Below are 24236 nucleotides of genomic sequence, written 5' to 3'. Positions count from 1 at the left end.
CTGTTTTCAAGATGAGGAGACTGTTGGTAGAATTCTCAATAGATGATTGTCTGGATATTATTTTTTAGATCTATCAACATTAAAAGTATTTAATAAAAGTTCATATTATATTTCTGCATGTTGGAAAATGAAAGCCAAATATCATCACCAAGAAATATAGTGTTATTTGCTATTTATTATTAAATTAGTTTGCTGCCTGACTCCCAATACCTTCAGGTGGTTGACAAGAAAACATTTTAAAAAAATACAATCAAAAAATAAAAATAAGTAATAAAAGATAGCAGCATAATAGAAATTGATTGAAACATAAAAAAGAATTCAAAGGGGCTTCACTCACCATCCCTAATGACCTGAGAGAGAAGAGCAACTTTGAAAGCCCCTTCGAAACACCAGTAGGAACTGCATTCCAGAGTGCAGGCACTGCTACAGAGAAGGTAACTTGGTGTGTGTGTGTGTCACATGATTTCATTGAAGGAACCTGGAGTACACCAACCCTGCAGAATTGCCAGACAGACAATATGGGAGACAGGCAGTCCCAAGCCTATTACATGCAGGGCTTTATAGGTGACAATCAGCACCTTGAATAACATCCTGGAAGCAAACTGGCATCCAGGGTAGCTCAGAATGTAGAAGTCTTACATGAGCGTATTGAGACATGTGCGTTGATGTGTGTGTGTCTCTTTATGTCTGTGTGTGTATGTGTGTGTATTCATTTATTCAGGAGTGAGCTAAAGTAATATGTTAGGGACAGAACCTATAAAAAGCATGTGGTAGGAGGAGGAGTTACAGTTTTGTACTGCTTTGATAAATATTAACTTCACAGAGAGCTGGCATGGAAGGTGCCTAAGAGACTTTTCTATGAATCGGAAGTGCTCACTTTGATTTTTATCCCTGCAGTGAACTCAATAACTGATCACAGATCAGCCACTTCTTATTTCTCAGTCTCTGTGGCCTGGAGATTATAATATCGGCCTCTTTCACTGGTGTGTTTTTAAAATTAGAATGTGCAAATGTCTTAGAAATAGATAGAACAAGACTGCTCTATTGCATAGTTTGTCTTATTTAACTTAAGATGTGAGTAGAAGTGTGCTGGTAGGAATTATTATTATTTGTGTTGTGCTAATACTTTTACAATTTCTGAGTTTCATACTGAACTAATATATATGTTTTTAATTTCCTTGTATAGCTTATTGAAAGGCCACATCAACCATAATCTGGTTTCTTTGTAATGTGATATTACAGGTCCCATAATTTGTTACTTATACAACTGTATCCTTCCCTTTGCTCCTGGTTGTGATTAATCCAAGTGTAGTTGATAAGGGTGGCTTGATCTGAATGTGGCTAAAATGTCCTGCTTATGGCAATATGTTGGTTAATGAGAGTCTGTTGCTCAACTGGAAAGTAGCTCATGGGATTAGAAAACAATGACCCGTGGAATATCAGGAGCAGTATTGAGAATCAAGCTAAGGAACTTTAAATATTTTGGTTCAGTAGACATGTTTTGAATTTGTACATTTTCAAATGATTGTCATAATGGGCAGAATGTGCCCATTTATGAAGTAGTTGTAATAATAGACATGTTTTAGAACATTTATTTACAGAAGGCAAAGTAGTTAGATTAAAAGGGAAAAAAATCCACAGGGCAGTAAAGACAGATACCCATGCCAGAGAAAGGAAATTACATGCATGTTTACATGCAAAAGCCATCACAAATTATGCAACACAGCATAGGTAATGCCTACTCCCTTTTTCAGCCTTATTTAATTTATTTATTTAGTAGATTTTTATCCTGCCTTTATTATTTTATAAGTAACTCATATATAGTAATGCCTCCTCTCTTCTTCTTTCCCCCCCACATCAAATATACTGCTATGTGACTGAGCTGAGAGAGTTTAACTGGCTTAATGTCACCCAGCTGGCTTTCATTCATTAACTGGGACTACAACTCACAGTCTCCTGGCTTCTAGGCCAGCACCTTAACCATTATATAAACTGGCCTTCCATTTCTTGCCATTTTCTCTTAACAATTAAATGTGACTCAACTACTGAACAAGTCCAGTGCAGCTTAAAGATGTTACTGGTGATAATGTTGGCACATCATTTTATCTTTCAGTTCAAATTTACCACAGAACCTTCCAAATATTTTTTTAAAAACCTTTAATTAGAAACAAACTACTCACAATGCTTTAATATATCATTTTTTTAAAAAAAAGTTACATTATATTTGCAAGCATAGTGGTGCCCACCTTTCTAGTATTATGATTTTCCTGCTGATAAAAGCTCTAGTAATTTAATCAGACTATGTACAACATGTTTGGACTCACAAAACATTATCTGTTTCATCTTGAAGCTCTGTTTATTTTATTTGATAAACACATTAGTTATGAGTTTATTGCGGTTTGGGGTACTTCTGGTACAGCTAAATAGTTTTCATTTTAACTTGAATGTGATTAAGTAGTTATTTTAAGTAAAAGTTACTTTAAAAATAAACAGATATATTACAGTTCCATTTCTATTTTGTGTATGTACCGTATGTATGTGTTTACACTGCTGCATTTGTATAATGACAAACGTGAGCCATAGCCAGTTGCATTTCCTACTCCTAGAAACCACAGGCCCTTAAATAAAAATTGGTATCAAAAGTAACTTTGTGGGTTAGTTATTTTAGAACACGAACTATGCTTAGTAACAAATGATCACTTTAAGTTATTTAAAGATTGTAATAGTCCAGTGGTTCCTCGGACTTCCTCTTTGTTGATGCCTGGAGGCTAAGAGTGTTTGGTCCTCAGACAGAGATTATGGGATACTAGAATTGGTGGACATGACTTGGTGGTTTGGATGCCTGTGGCGCTGTTTTGTCTACTGGGAAAATTGTGGTGAGAACTTCTCAAGAGTCAACATGCTAAGAATTCTTCAGTCTGGTTACTAGAGAGAAACTATCCTGTTGCTTTCTCTCCCACACCCAGTCACACTCTGAGTATCCCTCTCATCCAGTACCACAGCTATTTGGCACACTGAGCAAAATGCCCGCAGGACTTGAAATATTAAGGAGTGCAAATTATGCTGCTTAATGTTTTGCTCTCTATTTGTTTATGACATCTGCAGCATTCTAAGTCTGCAAAATGTCACTGTTGCTTTTTTTAAAGATACCATGTCTTGGGTTTTGCATAATGCTTTCTATTTCAATAAAGCTGGAATCTTTTTTACAGTATTGGAGTATTGCCAGCTTTTGCATCAAATACTAATAACATTTCTGTTAATCTTGATGTTAAAAATGCTATAAAGTTGATTTGTGTCTATTGCTAATATCAGATCTCTTATTCAGTAAAAAGGCAGTACATAGCTGTATATTTTGTATTTCTGACCAAATATATCTTACGAACTGCTTTTTAATTTTAAAAAATATCTTTTTTGGCAATAACTAGTCCCTGTGTGGAAGATTCAGTGCCCTATCAAAATTCCTTCTGCTTTTTATCATTTTGATATATTAGTTAGATTCTTACACGTATACCAGTAACTTTTCTCTTTGAAATGTTGTTTTTCACCTTCATCCTTATAGCATAATATATCCTAAATATATATTGATCCAAATAAAATGTTTTTGTTTGTTTTAATTTGGAGAAATAACAATGGGTTTTTGCTGACCTGCAAAACCATTAAATTTTGTTTTGTTTTGCTGTTTATGACTTACATTTTTATAAAATTTGTCTTTTTTCCTGCAGGTTACTTTTATTTTTTTGAATCGTTTTTCCTTTAAAAAAATATTGGAAAAGAATATACATGATTGGTTGAGGGAATCTGTAGGCCCAGTACTGAGTAATTGTAATCCAGGGGTGTCAAACTCGTGATGTCACGTGATGAATCAGGACTTTTTCCCCCTGATGTGGGCGTGGCGAGCACGTGACACATCCAGCCTACGGGCTGGGAGTTTGACAGCCCTGGATTAGACATGTGTAGTGTCCTCACAAATCACAAGTGTTTGAAAGTGTTCAGTCTTCGTGTGAGGGGATTTCAGTTTTAATATTTTACTTTTTGTAATAGATATTTGTAACAGCTTATAAATTTAAAGGAAAGTGGGTGCAAGAAATTTTGCTGGCCTTTGTTTCATAACCAGATCACTCTACATCTAATTAGGACATTTATATAGAATCATTGCCACTGCCCACCCCTGCCTTAGGCATGATAACTGGTTGGGTGACTTTGGGCTCTCTATCAACCCACAATGTCAGGATCAGGTGACAAGCCGGGTCAGTCAATTCCTGTTGCAACCACTCAGCTGATTTGCATAAAAAAGCAGAGCTTGCATTGTGAGAAAATGATGAAAAAAACACACCTTATTTCTCTCTCTCTTCATTTCTAAAAGAAATAAAAAAATACAACAAAAATGCACAAAATTCAGTAAAAGGATTGTAGATAAGTTTGCAGCAAAAAGGTTTTGATTGGGACTTGACTACATTCTACTCTGATCCTTTCCTTTTTAACTGAAATATTTTTTAATGTTAAAACATGCCACTTTCCTTCCTGTTCCAGGCACCAGGGGAAAATGTATTCTTGGTCTTTTTATTTTCATTTAATATGCAAGATTGAGAGTCATCATAGGACCCAAAAAGCATAAAGTAACAACCCCCTGTCATTGAGAAGGTCCAAACAGAGAGAAAGCCACAAAGAATATGAAAGGAAAAGTGCTGGGTTTTCTTGGGAGCACCTTTTACAAATTTATTCAATTTTCTGGTTTTTTGTTTAAAAGATAATATATTTCTACAATATGGGTTAATACGGATTTATCCTTTTTTTACATATACTTCCGTAATCAGTGTCTGTAGATGTATACCAGCTAAAATTCAGAAAGTTATCTTGAATCTTTCATCTACCCATTAATCTTTTTCTTTATAACTTAGATATATAAATTTAGTAATTGTAAAACAGATTGCCCAAAAACTTTAAAATTAAAAATTATTCATGTAAAAACTGTAACTGAAAGGTATTTATCAACTCATATACCTCTCTGATTTGGCAATGAAGTGCATTGCTGTGATAATGTTGCCATAGGATTTTACTGGGATTCAATAATAATATGGAAATTTTTTTTTCCTTTTTGATAAATGTTAAATCACGACATTCTTTTTTTTAAAAAAAATTCTTTTGGATTCCAAGTCTAGATGTGCAAATGGATGCAGGGAAAAATGAGTTAAAAGTTCATGGATCAGGAGAATCACATGCATTTTGCTTCTCAGCAATTTTCTGCAGCTACTATAGACTGTTAACAAATGATTATCTTTTATAAATAAGGATTTGAAGAAATATGCTTGCCAAAACATTAGGGTTATCTGTTAGTTAGCTTTCATTGGTATGTATGGAAAATGAGAATGAGATTGAATTTACTATCACCTTCCTGTCACTTGTGAGATCTGCAAGCCACATTGTTTTCATCAAGTCAGCAACCTGCCCATTTTGTATTCTGAATCTAAGCGAGTTTATATACATATTCCATTGGTCTGCTAAAGGTTTCTCTATTGTGAGTGAAATCAATACTTTTGCAGCTTTAGCAGGAAGGAAGATAAGGAATAAAAGATCTCTAGTTTGTGGTTTTTTTTTCTTTAATAATAGTGTTAAATAAGAATAGATTTCTAAATTGAGAAATTATCCCAAATATTAGGTGTTCTTTATTTATTTATTTTATTTATTTTATTTATTTTATTTATTTGATTTCTATACCGCCCTTCTCCCGAAGGACTCAGGGCGGTGTACAGGCAAGAATAAAACAGACGGTACAATATACAAATTTAAAATGCAGTTAAAAAACTTTGCATGTTTATCATAGAGTCTATATATTTGCAAGACCAGAATGCATGAGACTTCAGTTTGAGTAGATTGGGACTGCACATTGAATTCTAATCCTTATTGCCCCTGAGATAGGGATTAGAATATTTTGTAGTTAGATACAAAAGGAATTATATTTGTGAATTCTACGCAATTTGAGGTTGAGCCAATATGATGTAAAGATAAAATGAAGAGCTAGATTAGATCTGAGCCATGGAAACTCTGTGATTTTCACCAATCATTCATTCTTAACTTTTTAGTTTATCCCATAGCATTCTTGTGGAAAAAGAGAGGATCCCTTCACCCTTTCAGAAAACCTTGCAAACAAATACAATATAATATTACAAACTGTGTAAGAGTTTTGCTTTCTATCCCAATATTCATACGTGATTCTTGGATTGACAGAGTCAGATTTTTTTTAACACAAAAAATGCTCAATGAAAATTGGGATGCCAATACTAAAATAAAATCTAATGTTAATTCTGCCTCCAAATTTGCGATTTAAAGGACTTCCTGCTGTCATTTGTCATACAGTGTTTCTCAATTTTATGGTTTGTGGACTTGAGAATTCTGGGAGTTGAAGTCCACAGATCCTAGCTGCAAGGGTTGAGAAATACTGCTGTGTTTCTCATAGGACACACTATCACTGTTACCTTTGTTCTGTTGAAAATACTAGATGTAAACTTATTTTTGCTGCAGTTGTAAACCTAAAAAGACAATGGGACATGTATTTCGTTCTATAAGCAGTTTTTGATGAAATGTTTCCTCTACAAAAAAGAATTCTTTCTTCTTTTGTTTCCAGACTGATACTTAAAATAATGTCTTGATGATGGACTTTTTATGTAAGTTGTTGCAGGATTTGATTGCTGCTCTCTGATTCCAATAGTACATCTTTCTCCATTTTTTCCTCCCATCTGGGTTGAGTTAGCTCACTCAACAGCAGGACTGACTCTCATTTCCTTCACCAGTAACGTTATATAGGCAGTGATCTTGGCCTGCCCTAACATAATTGAAAATTATGTGTACTATAGACTTGCAGTGCTGAAATGTAGACTCATAAAAATCTAGGGCTCAGGTAGCCTGTGGAGATTGGATTTGGCACACAATGAAGCTTTTATGTAAAATAAGAATTAGAAGCCACCACATTAATATTGTATTATGGCTCAAGTTTGAAGCTATTGAATAAAGCAAGTGTTTTAGTCTTTGTCAATAGAGCTGGTGTTTTTTCAATTTAAATTGGATGAGGTAAAGCTGTAGACGGGATGGAATATCTGAGGATTCAGAAACATTCAAAATTCATCCTTTATGCTAACTCCCCAAATGTTGGACTTTTTTTTTGCATATATTGCATAGAAATATCTCTTGCACTCCTAATGCTTATAAAGCTGTGTTTTATATTTAGTTAAAATAAACTGGGTTAAACATATTAATAAAAAATCTTTTGAAGCCTGGCAGGGTTCAGCCTTCTGAAAGGCAGAGTAAGGTCAAAATTGGTCTCTTCATTCTAGTAATAGTGACTTTATTACTAAACTAAGCTGGTTTGGGCTATGTGATTATTTTGATGAGTAGCTCAAGATTAGAGCAGTATCAGAATGTTCATTTGCTGCTATTGATGTCACTATACTGTATTCTTAAATCAGTTCAATTGAATAATTGTGTCTTTGTTACCAGAATGAAAATAAGTTACAGGATCATGAATAAAGCTGCAGGTGAACTGAGATGTTGATTGAAAAATAGTTTGAACCTGCAAAATCATTTTTATATCACAAAGGTTTGCTGGAAAATTCTGGGTTTAATCATTTTTTTAAAAATACATCCTTTTAATATTTAATAAATAGTGGAAGATTTTCTGTCTATTCTATGACAAAAATAGCTTGAATCATTTTACAGTAATTCTGACTAGGGAGTGTAAAATGTTTCGTAACTGAACTTTTGAAATGCAAAGCCTTCCATTATAATCTATCAGCTTCTTGGTGGTAGTGAATTGTGAAAATTATATTCCTGATATATTTGGAGAATATCATGTTGAAATAAGATAGGGTTGTAGCAAACTATTCTTGTAATGGCCACATAAAGGAATAAAGCTCTCCAGAACGTATTGCCGAATTGTGTTTTTGCTATTATAAGAGAAAATTATTAAATATGTAGAATGTGATCATGTCAATTGAATTGAATTTACTCATAAGCAATATATAAACTTTCTGAAAGATTTATACACTTCAGAAGTAGGAATAAAAAATTGCACATGCAAATCTAGGATTCTGTATATTGAGGCAAATTTTAGTCTAGATTTATCCTGGTTTGCTGATGAAATTTATTCCCATTTTGAACACGTACATCAGCATCATATATTAAAGTTTACCTAGCTAAGTTCAGCAAAAGCTTTTGCTTCACTTGCATTGCAAACTCTCAATAAATTCAGCACATATTTTCTCAGCAGGGACCAACTTTCTTTGTAAATTCTGAATCCTCTCGATAAACTTCCAGTAACAAGAACATGTCTTGGTTGTTATTGTTGGAGTGAGAGAGCTGTACCCTATTCCTGCTTCTGCATCATGAATAGGATTGTTTACTGAGTGTCAGTTTCAGGCAAAACCAGCCACTTGGCTGGAAGGTTGCTTGTATGTCATGGGAGTGCAGATTCACCAGCAAACTGACTCTTTTATTGCTGGTGCTGAGGGGCAAGAATAAAATTGTTTGTCTAACTAAATTACTGACATTAAGAGAGAGGATGGTGCAGAGATTTATAATTCTCTGTGCTACATTTTTATAAGTGAGGTTGACCTTGTATTGATATAAATATTTTAGTTATTTACCCATAGCATTTCTTTTATCGTTTTGTTTCATTGTAATCCTACTATTTCCAAGACATTTTGCACATTTTTTGTTAACCTGAGGGAAAGCCTCAGAAATGAATCAGAGAAAGTTTTTCTAGTACATTTTAGGAAGGTTCAATTTTAGGAGGGTTTTAGCAGTAAGCTAAGACAAAGCAAATGCTGGAGCATGGCAAAGATTATTCAGAAATTGCCTGAGATTATTTGCAGTAGGTTTACATGCAGCACCCAACAGATACATACTCACGTGGTGAGTATGTATGCATGAGTGGGAAGATTTCTAGAAGCATGAAAGGGAAAAAATCCCCACTTTATATTAAATGCTTTACTGGAATTAGAAAATAGATGGTGGTTACTCCTGCTTTTTCCTTACAGTCTTTCTGAAATCTTGAACACATCATAGTTTGTTTTTTTTAATTTGAATTTATATCCCGCCCTTCTCCGAAGACTCAGGGAGGCTTACATTGTGTTAAGCAATAGTCTTCATCCATTTGTATATTATATACAAAGTCAACTTTTATTGCCCCCAACAATCTGGGTCCTCATTTTACCTACCTTATAAAGGATGGAAGGCTGAGTCAACTTTGGGCCTGGTGGGACTTGAACTTGCAGTAATTGCAAGCAGCTGTGTTAATAACAGACTGCTTAGTCTGTTGAGCCACCAGAGCCCTAATTCACCAGAGAGAATGGTTTGTCAACCATTCTTAAAATAGAGTGATGAAAGATAGTGCCATCTAAATTTGACAATCATATTTTCTAACTCATAAGCTAAACCATTTATTGAATGACATAAACCATAAAACTAGAAATCAGATTCCTTAGCACACGAGGCTGACAACTACCTGAATTATTTTCTTTCTTCAACTCTGCTCAGTCTCCTGACTTTCTCACTGTCCTTCCCATAGCTTTCTGATTTTCCCTTGTACTGATTTGGGAAAAGGTCCTTTGACATATCCCCAGTGATATGTGTGCAAGGTAATTCAAGGACCATTGGATTAATGCAGTGTTTGGATAGCCAATATGATGCTGGCTGGGGAATTCTTGAATTTGAAGTCCATATTTCTTCAAGTTGCCAAGGTTGGGAAACACTGGATTTAATGCATAATTTTGAGTAGAACTTTAGCATATGTTTTCATTAGCCACACCATTTTTGAAAAATGGCTTTTAAATGTGAAATATCCATGGGTATCCATGGGTACAAATTCTAATATTTTTTTTTAAACTTCAAACTTTTCAATGACTGTATTTTATGGCAAATAGTTATCAATGTGGGATTACCATTCCTTTTAGTAAACAGCATAAGTGGATTGTTCTGTTGTGAGATATACTGTAGAACTATTTCTGTTCTTGCAGTGATAGTAATGATCATGCGGAGCTGTGGTGGCGCAGTGGTTAGAGTGCAGTACTGCAGGCTACTTCTGCTGACTGCCAGCTGCCTGCAATTTGGCAGTTCAAATCTCACCAGGCTCAAGGTTGACTCAGCCTTCCATCCTTCCGAGGTAGGTAAAATGAGGACCCAAAATGTTGGGGGCAATATGCTGACTCTATAAACCACTTAGAGAGGGCTGTGAAGCACGGTAAAGCAGTATAAGTCTAAGTGCTATTGCTAGTACTATTTGCCCTGCATTTTATTCCTTTCCATTTTGCTTCTGCGCAATGTCTCCATGTTTAGTCCTAAGATAACAATGTAAAGTTTGTCTTCTTCTTTATTTCATGGGTAAACCCTGTAAGCTGCCTAGAATACAGGAGTTTTAGGTAGTCGGATAAAGTTTATCAATAAACATGAAAATACTTGCTTACACCACCACTGTTAAACTTTTTTTTAAAAAAGTGTTTTTTTATTTTGTTGTTGCATACCATTTAGTTCTCCTTTACTATTGTACAACCTTTACTTGTCTATTTCCTTTCTTATCTGAAGTCTTTCTTTCTCCATCCAGTATCTCCAGATGAAATGGCCATTGCTGGATGTCCAAGCGGGAAGCCTACAGAGCAGACAAGCCCTTAAAGATGCCAGGTCCCCATCTCCAGCTCACATTGTGGTGAGTCAGTTAAAAAGGCCTTTTTTTGGACACTTGGGTAAAGCAATCGGTTTTGCTGACCACTTCTCCTCTCAAATGCACCGATGATGAAACTGAGAGAATGTCACACTGTGCAATAGTCACTCTGTTAAAAAAATTTCTTCATGTCTTGCGGAAAGTGTAGACTAATTAAAGTTAATTATGTAAGTAATCATTTTGATGAGGCTGTAGGAAATTGCTGAAGGGTAAGAAACAACTCATAAGCAACAGGAGTATTATTGTGTTGTAAAATTGCGAATATAGAATGTAAGAAATAGTACAAAAATAATTTCATTTTTTAAAGTGCCTTTTTTGTGACATAGGAAACTGATAAAAGTACATACATTAGTTTAAGTCTATAAATCATTAGGGGTTATATTTTTTATTTAAGAGTTTTTGGGTTGTGTTGTTTTGCTGTTACGCTTTTGTCAACTTAGACGAGTTTACATGTTTCAGATTTGAAACAGTCCATGTGCTCAAGTTTATAACTAAAACGCATGGCATATAAATAAAAGGGATGGAAAGGGAAGTAGAAAAGACGTTCATGTTCCTCTTGAAAATTAAAGGTACAAACAGTTCAAATACATAATTAAATGGCTGCCAATTTTGTAACAGTTGTCAGGACTCTATACCAATTGGCACCTATATAGAAGTTATAAAACAGACCTCCATTTCTGTTCTTTTTATTTTTAAAATATTTTATGCATGGCTATGCACTGTACATATATGAGCAAGTAGAATGTCATTTAAATATTTTAGGGCAAGTTTTAAACCATATTCTAATTGTTTATATAGATTGATCCAAATACCAGATAAATTCCTCAAGTTGAACTAGGTTAATATGAAACTTTTGCCCCCCGTTAAAGCTTAATATAGTTATAAAAAAGCTTCTTTACAGTTGTATTTTACATTTCTTCTTTTCTGAAAAAAGATTAATAATATTTACAGGTATAAGTAACATTTAAGGCATAAGGTGTGTGTGTGTGTGTGTGTGTGTGTGTGTGTGTGTGTGTGTGTGTGTGTGTGATATCTTGCTAATTAATAATGATATGCTTGTTATATCCTATTGATTTTTTGACATTGTTTAGATGACATGGTGAAAATAATCAGTTCCTCGTTCAGATTCCATACAGTCAATTCTTGTCTCTCACAGGAAACTATAGTTAAGGATCTGGGAAGCTTTTATTCCTACACCCAGAGAGCTGAGAGAAGAAGAAAAAAGAAGGGGTGGGGGTGCAGAAAGCAGGCTATATATATATTTTCGTAGGTTTTCACGGGTTTAGGTATGTAGGTCTTGGCATTTTCGGGTCTTTTCCCATGTAAGGTTGACAGTACCTTGCTGACGTTTCAACGAGGTCTCACTCATCATCTTCAGGCTGGTAATAATAACAATAACAATAACAATAACAATAACAATAACAACAACAACAACAATAATAATAATAACAATAATAATAACAACAACAACAATAATAATAGTAATAATAGTAATAATAATAATAATAATAATAATAATAATAATAATAATAATAATAATAATAATAATAATAATTTAATTTTTATACCGCCCTTCTCCCAAAGGACTCAGGGCGGTGAACAGGCAGATAAAAATAATACAATACACAATAAAAACCCTATTTAAAAAACTTATTCCAAAAGCCTAAATTTAAAATACAATACAAATTATAAAATAAACCCCAATAAAATCCATGTTTAAAAACCCTATTAAGCCAGTCCTGCTCAGAAGAATAGATATGTTTTAAGCTCGCGGCGAAAGGTCCGGAGGTCAGGAAGTTGTCGAAGTCCTGGGGGAAACTCATTCCAGAGGGTAGGTGCCCCCACAGAGAAGGCTCTCCCCCTGGGGGTCACCAGCCTACACTGTTTGGCTGACGGCACCCTGAGGAGGCCCCCGGCCAGTGGGAGGCATGTGGTAACAGAAGGCGGTCCCGAAGATATCCCGGTCCTATGCCATGGAGCACTTTAAAGGTGGTAACCAACACCTTGAAGTGCACTCGGAAAACCACAGGCAGCCAGTGCAGCCTGCGCAGGATCGGTGTTATATGGGAGCCACGAGTGGCTCCCTCTATCACCCGCGCGGCCGCATTCTGAACTAACTGAAGTCTCCGGGTGCACCTCAAGGGGAGCCCCATGTAGAGAGCGTTACAGTAGTCCAGGCGAGAAGTGACGAGGGCGTGAGTAACCGTGCATAAGGCATCCCGGTCTAGAAAGGGGCGCAACTGGTGGACCAGGCGGACCTGGTAAAAAGCCCTCCTGGAGACGGTCGCCAAATGATCTTCAAAAGACAACCGTCCATCCAGGAGAACCCCCAGATTGCGAACCCTCTCCATTGGGGCCAATGATTCGCCTCCAACAGTCAGCCGCGGTTGCAGCTGACTGTACTGGGATGCCGGCATCCACAGCCACTCAGTCTTGGAGGGGTTGAGCTTGAGCCTGTTTCTCCCCATCCAGACCCGTACGGCCTCCACACACCGAGACAACACTTCAACAGCTACATTGGGGTGGTCAGGGGTGGAAATGTACAGCTGGGTGTCATCCGCGTACAGTTGATAACTCACCCCAAAACCACTGATGACCTCGCCCAGCGGCTTCATGTAGATGTTGAACAGGAGAGGCGAGAGAACCGACCCCTGTGGCACCCCACAAAGGAGGCGCCTCGAGGTCGACCTCTGCCCCCCTGCCAACACCGTCTGCGATCGGTCGGAGAGATAGGATGAGAACCACCGAAACACGGTGCCTTCCACACCCAATCCCCCCAACCGCCGCAGCAGGATACCATGGTCGATGGTATCAAAAGCCGCTGAGAGATCAAGGAGAACCAGGGCAGAGGAATAACCCCTATCCCAGGCCCTCCAGAGGTCATCCACCAATGCGACCGAAGCTGTCTCCGTGCTGTACCCGGGCCGGAAACCGGACTGAAACGGGTCTAGATAGACAGATTCATCCAGGTACTGGGGTAACTGGTGTGCCACCACACTCTCAACAACCTTCGCCACAAAGCAAAGGTTGGAGACTGGACAATAGTTACTCAAAACAGCTGGGTCCAGGGAGGGCTTCTTGAGGAGGGGTCTCACCACCACCTCTTTCAAGGCGGTGGGAACAACACCTTCTCTCAGAGAAGCGTTAACAATCCCCTGGAGCCAGCCTCGTGTAACCTTCCGGGTGGCCAGCACCAACCAGGAGGGACACGGGTCCAATAAACATGTGGTGGCATTCAGCCGCCCCAGCAACCTGTCCATGTCCTCGGGAGCCACAGGGTCAAACTCCTCCCAGATGGGCTCAACAAGACTAGCCTCCGTCACCTCGCCTGAAACTACCCAGTTTTGGTCCAGACCGTCCCGAAGCTGAGCGATTTTGTCAAACAGATACCTGCTGAAATCCTCAGCACAACCCTGTAAGGGGTCATCGCAGCCCTCCTGGTTAAGGAGGGAGCGAGTCACCCTAAACAGGGTGGCTGGGCAGTTTTCTGCTGACGCAATGAGGGTAGAGACATAGGCCCGCTTGGCCTCCCTCAATGCCACTAGATTGGTCTGAGTAAAAGACCTAACTAGTGTTCGGTCAGCTTCAGAACGGCTGGACCTCCATGCGCTCTCTAGGCGTCTTCTCCGGCGTTTCATCTCCCTCAGCTCCTCAGAAAACCAAGGAGCTGGTTGAGACCTACGCTGGGTCAGAAGCCGCAAAGGCACGACACGGTCCAAAGTGCCCACCACGGCCTGTTCCCAGGCCGCAACAAGCTCCTCGGCCGAGCCGTGGGCCAGATCGCCAGGGAGCGGCCCAAGCTCCATCAGGAACCTCTCTGAGTCCATCAGTCGCCTGGGACGGAACCACCGTATTGGTCTCATCTCCCTGCGGTATGGAGCGGCACACCGCAGGGAGTGGTGTCTTCAGCTTCGTGCTTCTTGAGCCAAGAGTGGTCGGAGCTGCCGTCTCTCTATAAATACTGGTGGGGAGGTGGGGAGTGTTGCTCTGAGCGGGTTGGTTGGCTGTGTGGTTGCATCTTGATTGGTAGGTGGAGTGGGTGTTTGCAGATTGGTCGAAGTGGGGAGTGTAGCTGTGAGCGAGTTGGTTGGCTCTGTGGCTGCATCCTGATTGGTAGATGGAGTGAATGTTTGCAGGAGTGGGTGTTTGCATGCTACGAAACAGCCGACCAATCTGCAAACACCCACTCCATCTACCAATCAGAATGCAACCACAGAGCCAACCAACCCGCTCACAGCAACACTCCCCACTTTGACCAATCTATATGCTACTACAATTGTCATGTCTGTAACCTTTAACTGGGTGAAACAGTGCATTGTAGGACAACAATTTTTGAACCAAGGGTATCTCAAGCTGGTTAACCCAGTGGTGAGATTCAACCAGTGTAACAATCGGTTTGCTGAGTACGCACTTTGCGCACACTTCGTGCACACTCAGCTTGCTTCGCTCTCACGCATACCAAACACACACTCCATGAAAATGTGGTTTGTTTCCAAACTGGTCTAAAACTTACCTTCGACTTCAGCCCAGTGAGTCAAACAGCTGAGGCAAAACAATCTGGTCTGCTGAACCTATCAGCTGGGCTTCAAAAAAAGAAAAGAAAGGTCAGTATAGCGCAGGGGCAGGCCGGCAGGCCCACATGATTGTCGGAGTGAACCAGTTCACTCTCAGCTGTTTGTCGGAACAATTGGCTCACCCGAACCGGTCCAAATAGTCTGAATCCCACCCTTGCTTCTTGTGGTCATTTCAGTGCTGCTGTCTAGTGGTTCAGTAGACCAGTTCTATCCCAGCCCTCCAGAAGTTAGGTAAACTGGTCCCCCCCTCTGCTGCCAGATTCGCAGTCAAGCCAATGATTCCCATTCCCACTAACTTTTGGCCCTTGATCATTCTGTTTCTCTTGTCAGGTAAAGAAATATCTCTGAAATAATGACAAGTCACATATTGTCTAGTAGTGACTAAAATGTTTCCTTGGAAAGAATGATGTACTTTTCAGTTTCCTCCATCATCTTCCATATTGTTCTGGAGACTTTCTCATGGATTTAGTGGATTTTTTAATATACACTGCTAGTACATATAAACTGCAGCCAGGTCTACATTCAGCCCTTTAGTGAAACAACTTCAGTAAAAAGTTGTTCTCTTATCATTATTAGATATATTATAATGATTACAAGATTTTTTCCCTGATATTCTCAATGTATTGAAATTTTTACATTGATATATTGAATGGAAGAAAAGGTTACTTTCAAATTTCTCATTTAGGATCTAAATTTTTTTATCTAATAATTTATGTAGCTTATATAATAGTGCAGTGTTTTTGTTTTTCCTTTTCAAGTTCCAAGCTTATTAGAATTTTTTTCTTACATCAAAAGTACAAATCAAGACTATTCGTGAATACATGAATCTATGTATTTTTATATAAATTTTTATTATGCAATAACTTAAATTCATAGTGTTTTGGTAATCATAAAGCAAATTTGTCAGGAATTTCTGAGATTTCTTTTTCCACTTGTGGAGAAGATTTTTGAAATCTTGGGAATACTGTGGGATGGATTTCTACAGTTCAACGACTCTGATACTACAGTATGTAATAAGCATATTCTGAGTAATTGAAAAAACAACCCTGAAGAATTGTGGTGCCAGGAGAATTTGGAACACCCACAGACACTTAACCAAAGCACTGTAGGGTGAAGCCACAGAGGAAACAAACACCTAATGTACTTGCCAAGTACTATATTTATTCTATATATTTATTGTGAGTCCTTTTGCAAAGAAATGCAAAGCCATAAATGAGAAACAAAAGCATATATATGTATGCCTAACCTACTTTTCCTGGCACACAGAACAAGTAGTGTTAGTGCTATATATATACAATATATACATATATATATACATATACATAAACACACACACACACACACACACACACACACACACACACACACATATGAATGAATCAATGGCATTCTATGACTGTCCTGTTTTCATCCCATCCCATCCTCAAGCAAGTCCTGAAAAGTTGGCAGGTTGTTCTAATATAGAAGTAGATCCATAAGAGCAAAGCTGTTCTATGAATTTTCAAAATCCAAAGGCACCAAGTATTTTTTAAGCCACTTAAAATAGGATTGGAAATGAACGGAGACAGGACTTTAATAATCTAAGATTAAGTTCTCTTACATACTGTTAAAACTTTCACTGCCATGTTTCATATCAATTGTACACTAAGACTATCTTTAAAAGCCAACTCATACTTAAGATATTCCAGTAATTCTAGTTAATATTTTGGTAATTATTTGAATCATTGTAGCAAAATGTATATGCAAGATTTAAACTGAATTTAGAATTATGTTAGCAGTATCACCAAATTATTGAAACACATGTCATTTTTATATTTATTTCTCCTATTGTAGCAGCTCTTGTTTCTTTTCTCATACATGAGCTGTCACCAAACTAAACATAGACACCACACAAGAGATATTTGGGATTGCATCCTTGTGTGTTGGTTGTTCAAATGTGCCATATTTGCACACAGGTTGCAGGTTGAAATCCACCCAAATTTTATTGTGTTAAAAAGGGAAGAGCTTTTGCATCATTCATTTCATTTCTCGTAAGAAGCGTGCTGTATAATATAAGGTCAAAGAGGGCCATGCATTTCAAAATGGCGGTTTTGGCAGCGACACTTGGAATAGGATTGTAACCTTTTATGAATGCTTGGTGTAATAATAATTATTACTACTGCATGATTCACAAAAGAACTTTTCTTCAGAGTTTGTTGGCCCAAATTAATCATTGTGAACTGCACATATCACAATTTAAATTGATGTTAATAACATGCATATTTTTTGCCTTAATATGGAGATACTGGGGCAAAACTAGAGTAAAAGTGAAATAAAGTATGTGCATGTATTTAAATATAATTCTTAGCTTTTACTAATGTTGCCGATTGCCATTTTGTTTCATAACTTCTCTCTTGAGATAAGACTGGTATTTTATGTTATGTTGCCTTTTGGGACTATATTCCTGCCTAACTAGAGAACCCGCAATAATTCATAAATGTATGCTTCACTATTCATGATTTTTCTAAACTGTGTAAATCCAGATTTCTTGCAAAAAACAAATTGCTTCTCATTTTTAGTACAGTACGTTTTTACGTGAAAAGTGCTCTTGGAGATTAAAAAGGGGTGTTTTTTTATTGTGGTGCATGTTAGACTATTTTAACTAGGCCACATGTCAATGCATAGGCAAATTTCAAAATATGGTATGCTTATTTTATTACTTCTTCCATTCTTAGTACAGTGAATCCGTGATTACTTCAAGTTTCATAGATTCATCAGTGATTACAAAAGCTAAAGTTCTAATGTTTGTGCAATGGTACTGCATTGATTACAAAGAAAGACCAGTCTTTTCCTTTAAATCGGAAAGTTGACTTAGGTTAGAAAATATAATAGCTGGTGTGGATAAAATGCCATTGTGTAACCTTCCTATTACAGAGCTAGTATCTTATAATAAAATGGTCACTTTGTATTCTTCATCAATATCCTCCCAAACTTTTCTCTTACAAGGAGTTACAAATAACTAATTCATCTTCAGTTAAGCATTATAAATAACTTCAGGAACATATATGATCACACATAAAGTTGTATGACCAGATAAATAACACATCTGTAACATCTGCAGATCTTTTTGAACCAAAAGATATTTTTCATTTTTATGAGTGTATGTAGTAAATAATAAAAGGCAATTGCAATAAGCTAGTTATACCTATGCTGCCGATATATCAAACCAAAGTTATGATTCACATATCTTCATTTGAGCCTTCAGTTATATATTAGTTACATCTTTCATAAATTGTAATATTGAGCCAGTTCAGCAGGTGAATGAAGGTGATAAATACAATTTTATTTTAGAAGAATTTCTTGATATTAGGTATAATTTTTCCCATTAGAGACATTCTAGAGCAGTGATGGCAAACCTTTTTAGAGATCAAGTGCCCAAACTGCAACCCAAAACCCACTTATTTATCACAAAGTGCCAACATGGCAATTTAACCCAAATAATGAGATTTTACTACCTAAAATAATGATAAACAATGCAGAGTTCAACTAATTGTTCTAAGAAAAATGTGATCTTTTATGCCCCTTTATTTTTTCTTTTGAAATACTATGTTTAGCAACAATAAAAAAAACTTTTGTAATTCTCTCTTTTGTAACTTCTCTCTTTTCCTCCCCCTCACTTCCCTCTCTTTCTCTCTCTCTTTCCCTCCCTCTCTCTTCCCCGTTTCTCTCTCTTTCCCCTCTCTCTCTTCCCCCCCATTTTTCTTCGTCTCTTTCCCTCCTTCTTTTTCCCTCCCTCTTTTTCTCTTTCCCTCTCTCTCTCTCTCTCTCTCTTTCCCCCTCTCTTTCCCTCCCTCCCTCTCTTCATCTCTCATTTCTCCATCCATCATCTGTCTGTCCGTCCATGCTCTCTTGTTCAGCTTCATCTGTCATGTGAATCCAACCACTTGGGCTGGGAAGGGAGAATGGAGGCTGGTAGGCAAAGCCAAGTGTTAGAGATCCACACAAAATAAAGCAACTCCAACCTGGATCCTGTCAGGGAATCCTCCCCCCCACACACACACACACTTCCCTCCCCTGCCCACAGTGGGCACCCTGGCAGATTCCTTTGGGGTGACTTTTTCTGCTTTTGAAACATTATGTTTTGCAACAATATAAAAACTTTTGTAATATCATTTCTCTTTCCCTCCCTATCTCTCTCTCTCTCTCTGCCTCCGTTTCTCTCTTTCTCCCCCCCCCCCCGCATGGGGGAAGGAACCCCTGAACTGGTGCTGGGAGCCCAGGAGCAGTATGCCCAAGCTCAGCTGGTTGGCGGGGGAGGCAAGGCATCCCAACACAGGCAGCTCTGCAGGAAAAGCAACTGCTTTTTTTGCTGAGCCAAGATGACACAGGGTTGTATTGTGGCTCCTCGTTGTAGTGGGCTTCAGGAAGAGGACAGGACCCCATCTCCCCCATTGTGAAGCACACGAGTGAAAAAGTTCACTCAATCAATCACACAATCAATTCCAACTTCATGAAATCTTTTTCTTTCACGAGAAATTGGAATTGAGTAAAACGTGATGGAGAAACGTTATTGAAGCTGGGCTGGGGTGACTGCGCGTGTGCCCACAGAGAGGGCTCTGCGTGCCATGTTTGGCATACATGCCATAGATTCGCCATCACAGTTCTAGAGTCATCCAGCCATCATTGTTACAATAATAAGGACAGGCTTTGTATTGCTTTAGCAGTGGCCAAGAATATACTATTAGGAGGAATATGTAGTGTACATATACTGTAAGTACGAAAAGTGGTTTTGGTACCAAAGATCTAGAGACATGAGCTACACATGACCATAAATAGGCAAGGCTACACAGAAATTATGATATGATGTATATTTAGTTATGTATATTTAGGCCTTCCATATTGTTTTAGGTATAGGAACCTATCTTCTGTTGGAATATGGAGCGAACTCTGTGAAACTCGTACGAAAGGCTGAATTAGGATATTGATGGAATAGCTGTTCAATAATTTGTTCTGTGAATCCTGATAACAGAATCAGATTTTCTTTATTTCTCAGCTTAAAAAGACTGGTCTACATATTCTTGTACAAAATGCTCTAAAATATTTTGCAGGCACACCTTTTAAAGCCTTCTAATGGGTTACCTTTTCACCTTTGTTACTTACTCCGCTCAAAGGGGGCCTTGCAGAAGGGGACTGAAAGTTATATAAACCAGGTGTGTTAACTTGAGTTTATCACATTTCAAAACTGTCCTGATTGCTTTTCCTTTTATGTCAGAGGTAAAAGGTTTTAAGATTTGAAGATTGTTTGGAGGAAAATTAAAACATACCTGTATGCAGTGCAAATTCTTCTCCACTGTTCCCTCACACTTGCACCCACTTTGTTAGGTGGTTAGAAGGTTTATTCAAAGCTTTCTTAACAATTTCTAGGTAATCATGAGGAAAATAATATTTTGGCATTATTTACTGTTTACTCCCTGGTAATGTTATGTGACTATGATTTTTCCGTATCAAATATTGAGTAACAATGAGACAGTCTTAATGAGGTGCTGATACAGAATTGCGGACAATTTGTTATTAAAGTTAAAGTGTAGAGGGATCTGAAGCCACTGAAAAGAATGGAATTAAGTAGTTCCAGAGTAATATTTGAATAATAGCCTATTCTAATATGACATATAATAAAAAGAATAGGTGTAGAAGAAGCTGCTAATGTTAATAGAAAAAGTAAGCTAATATCTTAAGAGATGAAATACAGTTAATTATGAACACATAAACTTTAAAATATTTTGTGTTTTAGGGATTTGGATTCAATAGTTAAATACAATTTATACTTAAGCATGTCAGGAAAGTAGCACATTCTATCCTTAAAAGGAACATAGAAACAGCTGTTAATCTAAAGTATTAAAAGTTCACATGCTTTCAAATTAAAAGAAAAAAAAAATCACACAAATTAGTCAAAACAGGAGATAAAATCTTAAACTCTGCCTGTGGAATAAATGCTTTTGGAAACAATAAGAAACTGATAAGTAGCTTTAAAAAAACACAAAAGCAGCCTGACCTTTCTAAAGGCAGGAAGGACCATAGTTACACATTGATAGTAATTCTTAAACTTCTATGCAGTTGTTACCTGTAATTACTTCTGTGGAAGAAGCATTTTGGTTCTTGCACTTAATTGCCACAGTGGTAATGAATGATGATAGATGAGTTGGATTATTTATGTAGGCCACCCAGAAAAAAGTTCACAGACTTTTTCCCTTTTCCTTATAGCAGCAGTCAAAATGCAATAGATTTGTATTTGTCTATTGATTGTAGTTTAAGGAATGTTATTATAGGCTATAGGACTATTAAAAGTAAGGCCCTGGATCAGTAATATTAAAACCTATTAAGCGGTGTTTTACAGGAAAAGGGTATTGGTATTTAAAATGACATGTAATCACAAAATTTCATTCTGGGAACCTAGACTAAAGATTGAACTAATTGAAAGTTTTCTGATTTCATCCTGAAGGTTAATTGTGTCTGAGGTTGTAAACTAGAAGAGACAGCTTGTAAATGAGAATATATTTATATAGAGTCTACATTCTGGAATGTCTATGGGAGTGGGTGGCAATAACAAATTTAAATGCAACAGCAACAATAATATCTAGAATTCATGATTTAAGGGATTAGTAATTTAATATTATATTTTATTAAATAGTTATTCATGGCATTGTAGCCAAGTAGAAATCTTTTGCTAATGATATTGTCTTTAATGTCTTTGGTAATTCACAGGCAGTCCATTGGCAGGAAATATACTTTCCCCACTCTGTTATAGCACTGTATTGGCAATGTAGCAGCTGGGGATTGTTAAGTATGGGTATTGACGAGGCCAAAACTCCCTAAAACTCCCGCCAAAACTTACAGTAATACATTACACTCCTTCCCTCCCAGAAGGCACTTTGCCAATATTTACATATTACTTCTCTACGTAGTCCCGCAGGTACGTGGGGCGTCTCCTGACTCTCCCGGACCTGCGCAATTCACTTTCTGGAGTTGAGTCGAGCTTGCCGGAGGGGCTTTTCGTTCCTCTGAGCTCCTCCTCCCGGCCATCCGGCCCTGGATTATTTGCCGGCTCGGACCTGCTGTCCTCTAGAGGGACCGGAGTGTGTCGCTGGACTTCGCCTGACTCAGATAAGTCTCTGTTTGGTTCTACGCTTTCTGTTTGTTCTCGGCTCCAGTCAGCTGTGGGGTTAATTAAATCATAGTCAGGGCTGGTCTCGCCTAATTCTGCCTTATCGCTCAATCTGTTTCTTAATTGATCTATGTGGCGCCTCAAACTCTGCCATCGTCTATTTCCACTAGATAAGATTTGGGGCCCGTTTGTCTATGACTATCCCCTCTTCCAGCTTGGGCCGTCGCTGTAATTATGTGCCCACACTGAGTCTCCTATGTTTAATTCCCGGATTCTATCTGGTTTTGTTTTGAACCCGTCCTGCACGTAGTTGGTGTAGCCGGTCTAGTGGGCACCGTAGCTTCCGCCCCATTAATAGCTCGGCTGGGCTGCGGCGGTGGCCACAGGGGTCCTGTGTTGACGGTTAGGAATCGTCGATCTGTGCCTGCCAATCGCCGGGGCGCCGTGATAGCGCTTCTTCGCACTCCGAACAAAGCGTTCAGCAAGGCCGTTCGGCGCGGGGTGGAGCAGGCGCTGAGAGGCATGTCGGATGCCCTCTTCAGCCAGGTACCCTTCAAATAATGCTGCGGTGAACTGTGGGCGTTATCGGACACGAGGGTGTCCGGTAGCCCGTGCGTGGCGAAAAGGTGTTTTAGTGCTGCAATGACAGCTCCGCGGTTGTGGATTTCATTAGGATGATCTCCAGCCATTTGGAGAATGCATCCACCACAATTAGAAATGTTTGGCCGTGGAAGGGCGGCAAAATCAATGTGTATGCGGGACCAAGGGCCTTGGGGTTTCTCCCACTCCAACACTGGGGCCGTGGGTGGTAGTGGTCTGGATTCCTGACATACCTGGCATCGCCAACCCTGTCACCGATTTCCCTGTCCATTAGGGGCCACCAAACATAGCTCCTGGCTAGCCCCTTCATCCTTACAATTCCTGGGTGACCCTCATGCAGTAGTTCCAGGACTTTTTTTCTCAGCTTCTCTGGAACTACCACCCTATCCCCCCAGAGCAGGCACCCCCCTTGCACAGACAATTCCCCTCTTTTCTTTGCAAACTCTCTAAAACGGTCGCCCGGCGCAGCGGGCCATCCCTTGAACCCAACCGATCACAGTTCTTAAAACAATGTCCCGGTAGGAGGCCGAGCCACTTCCTGCGATGTGACTGGGCCAGAGTCCCAAGTCAATTAGTAGAGCAGGGGTGCCGGAGTAGGGTCCTCGATTTCCCGGGCAATGGGCATCTGCTCAATGCGTCCGCATGCCCCAGCTCTTTCCAGGTCGATGCTGCAGTTTGTAGAGTAGGCGGCCAGAAAAATAGTCCATCTGGTCAGCGGGTGATAGTGCCACTGGCGTTGGGCGGTCGCCAGCCAGTAATCCCAATAGCGGTCTGTGGTCAGTGATAATTTCAAAGTCTCCCAAAAACGTATTCATGAAATTTTTTCACCCCTGACACTATTGCGAGAGCCTCCCTATCTAGCTGGCTGTAATTCCTCTCAGCCGGGGACATCGTTCGTGAATAGAACGCTATAGGGGCTTCAGTGCCGTTTGGGAGTCTGTGGCTAAGTACAGCTCCTACTCCATAGGGGGACGCATCACAAACCAATACTAACGGCAGTCTGTTGTTGTATTGTATTAACAGGCTATCGCTTGATAGCAAACTTTTTACTGCCTCAAATGCCCTATTCTCTGACTTCCCCCACGACCAAGCAGTGTTTTTTCCAAGCAACTTATGCAGCGGTTCAGCAACGGTTGCCTTGTCTTTTAAAAACACGGCGTAAAGTTTACCAGACCCAGGAAAGCCTGGAGTTCTGTCTTGTTTTTGGGTGCTG

At 38.7% G+C, this 24236-nt stretch overlaps 1 protein-coding gene across 23 annotated transcripts in view; it reads left to right on the top strand.

The window, feature by feature from the left end:
* TCF7L2 (transcription factor 7 like 2) overlaps window positions 1-24236 on the top strand; it is a 220615-nt gene that overhangs the window by 74247 nt on the left and 122132 nt on the right. For all 23 annotated transcript variants that reach the window (XM_058187445.1, XM_058187438.1, XM_058187448.1 and 20 more), the window contains exon 4: window positions 10592-10693. In XM_058187445.1, coding sequence (XP_058043428.1) covers window positions 10592-10693 — 102 coding nt within the window. The remainder of the gene's footprint in view (window positions 1-10591; window positions 10694-24236) is intronic.

Source organism: Ahaetulla prasina, chromosome 6 (assembly GCF_028640845.1).
Source record: "Ahaetulla prasina isolate Xishuangbanna chromosome 6, ASM2864084v1, whole genome shotgun sequence".
Taxonomy (NCBI): Eukaryota; Metazoa; Chordata; class Lepidosauria; order Squamata; family Colubridae; genus Ahaetulla; species Ahaetulla prasina.
The sequence above is the reverse complement of the archived record's forward strand: the minus strand, read 5'-3'. Positions and strand labels throughout refer to the sequence as shown.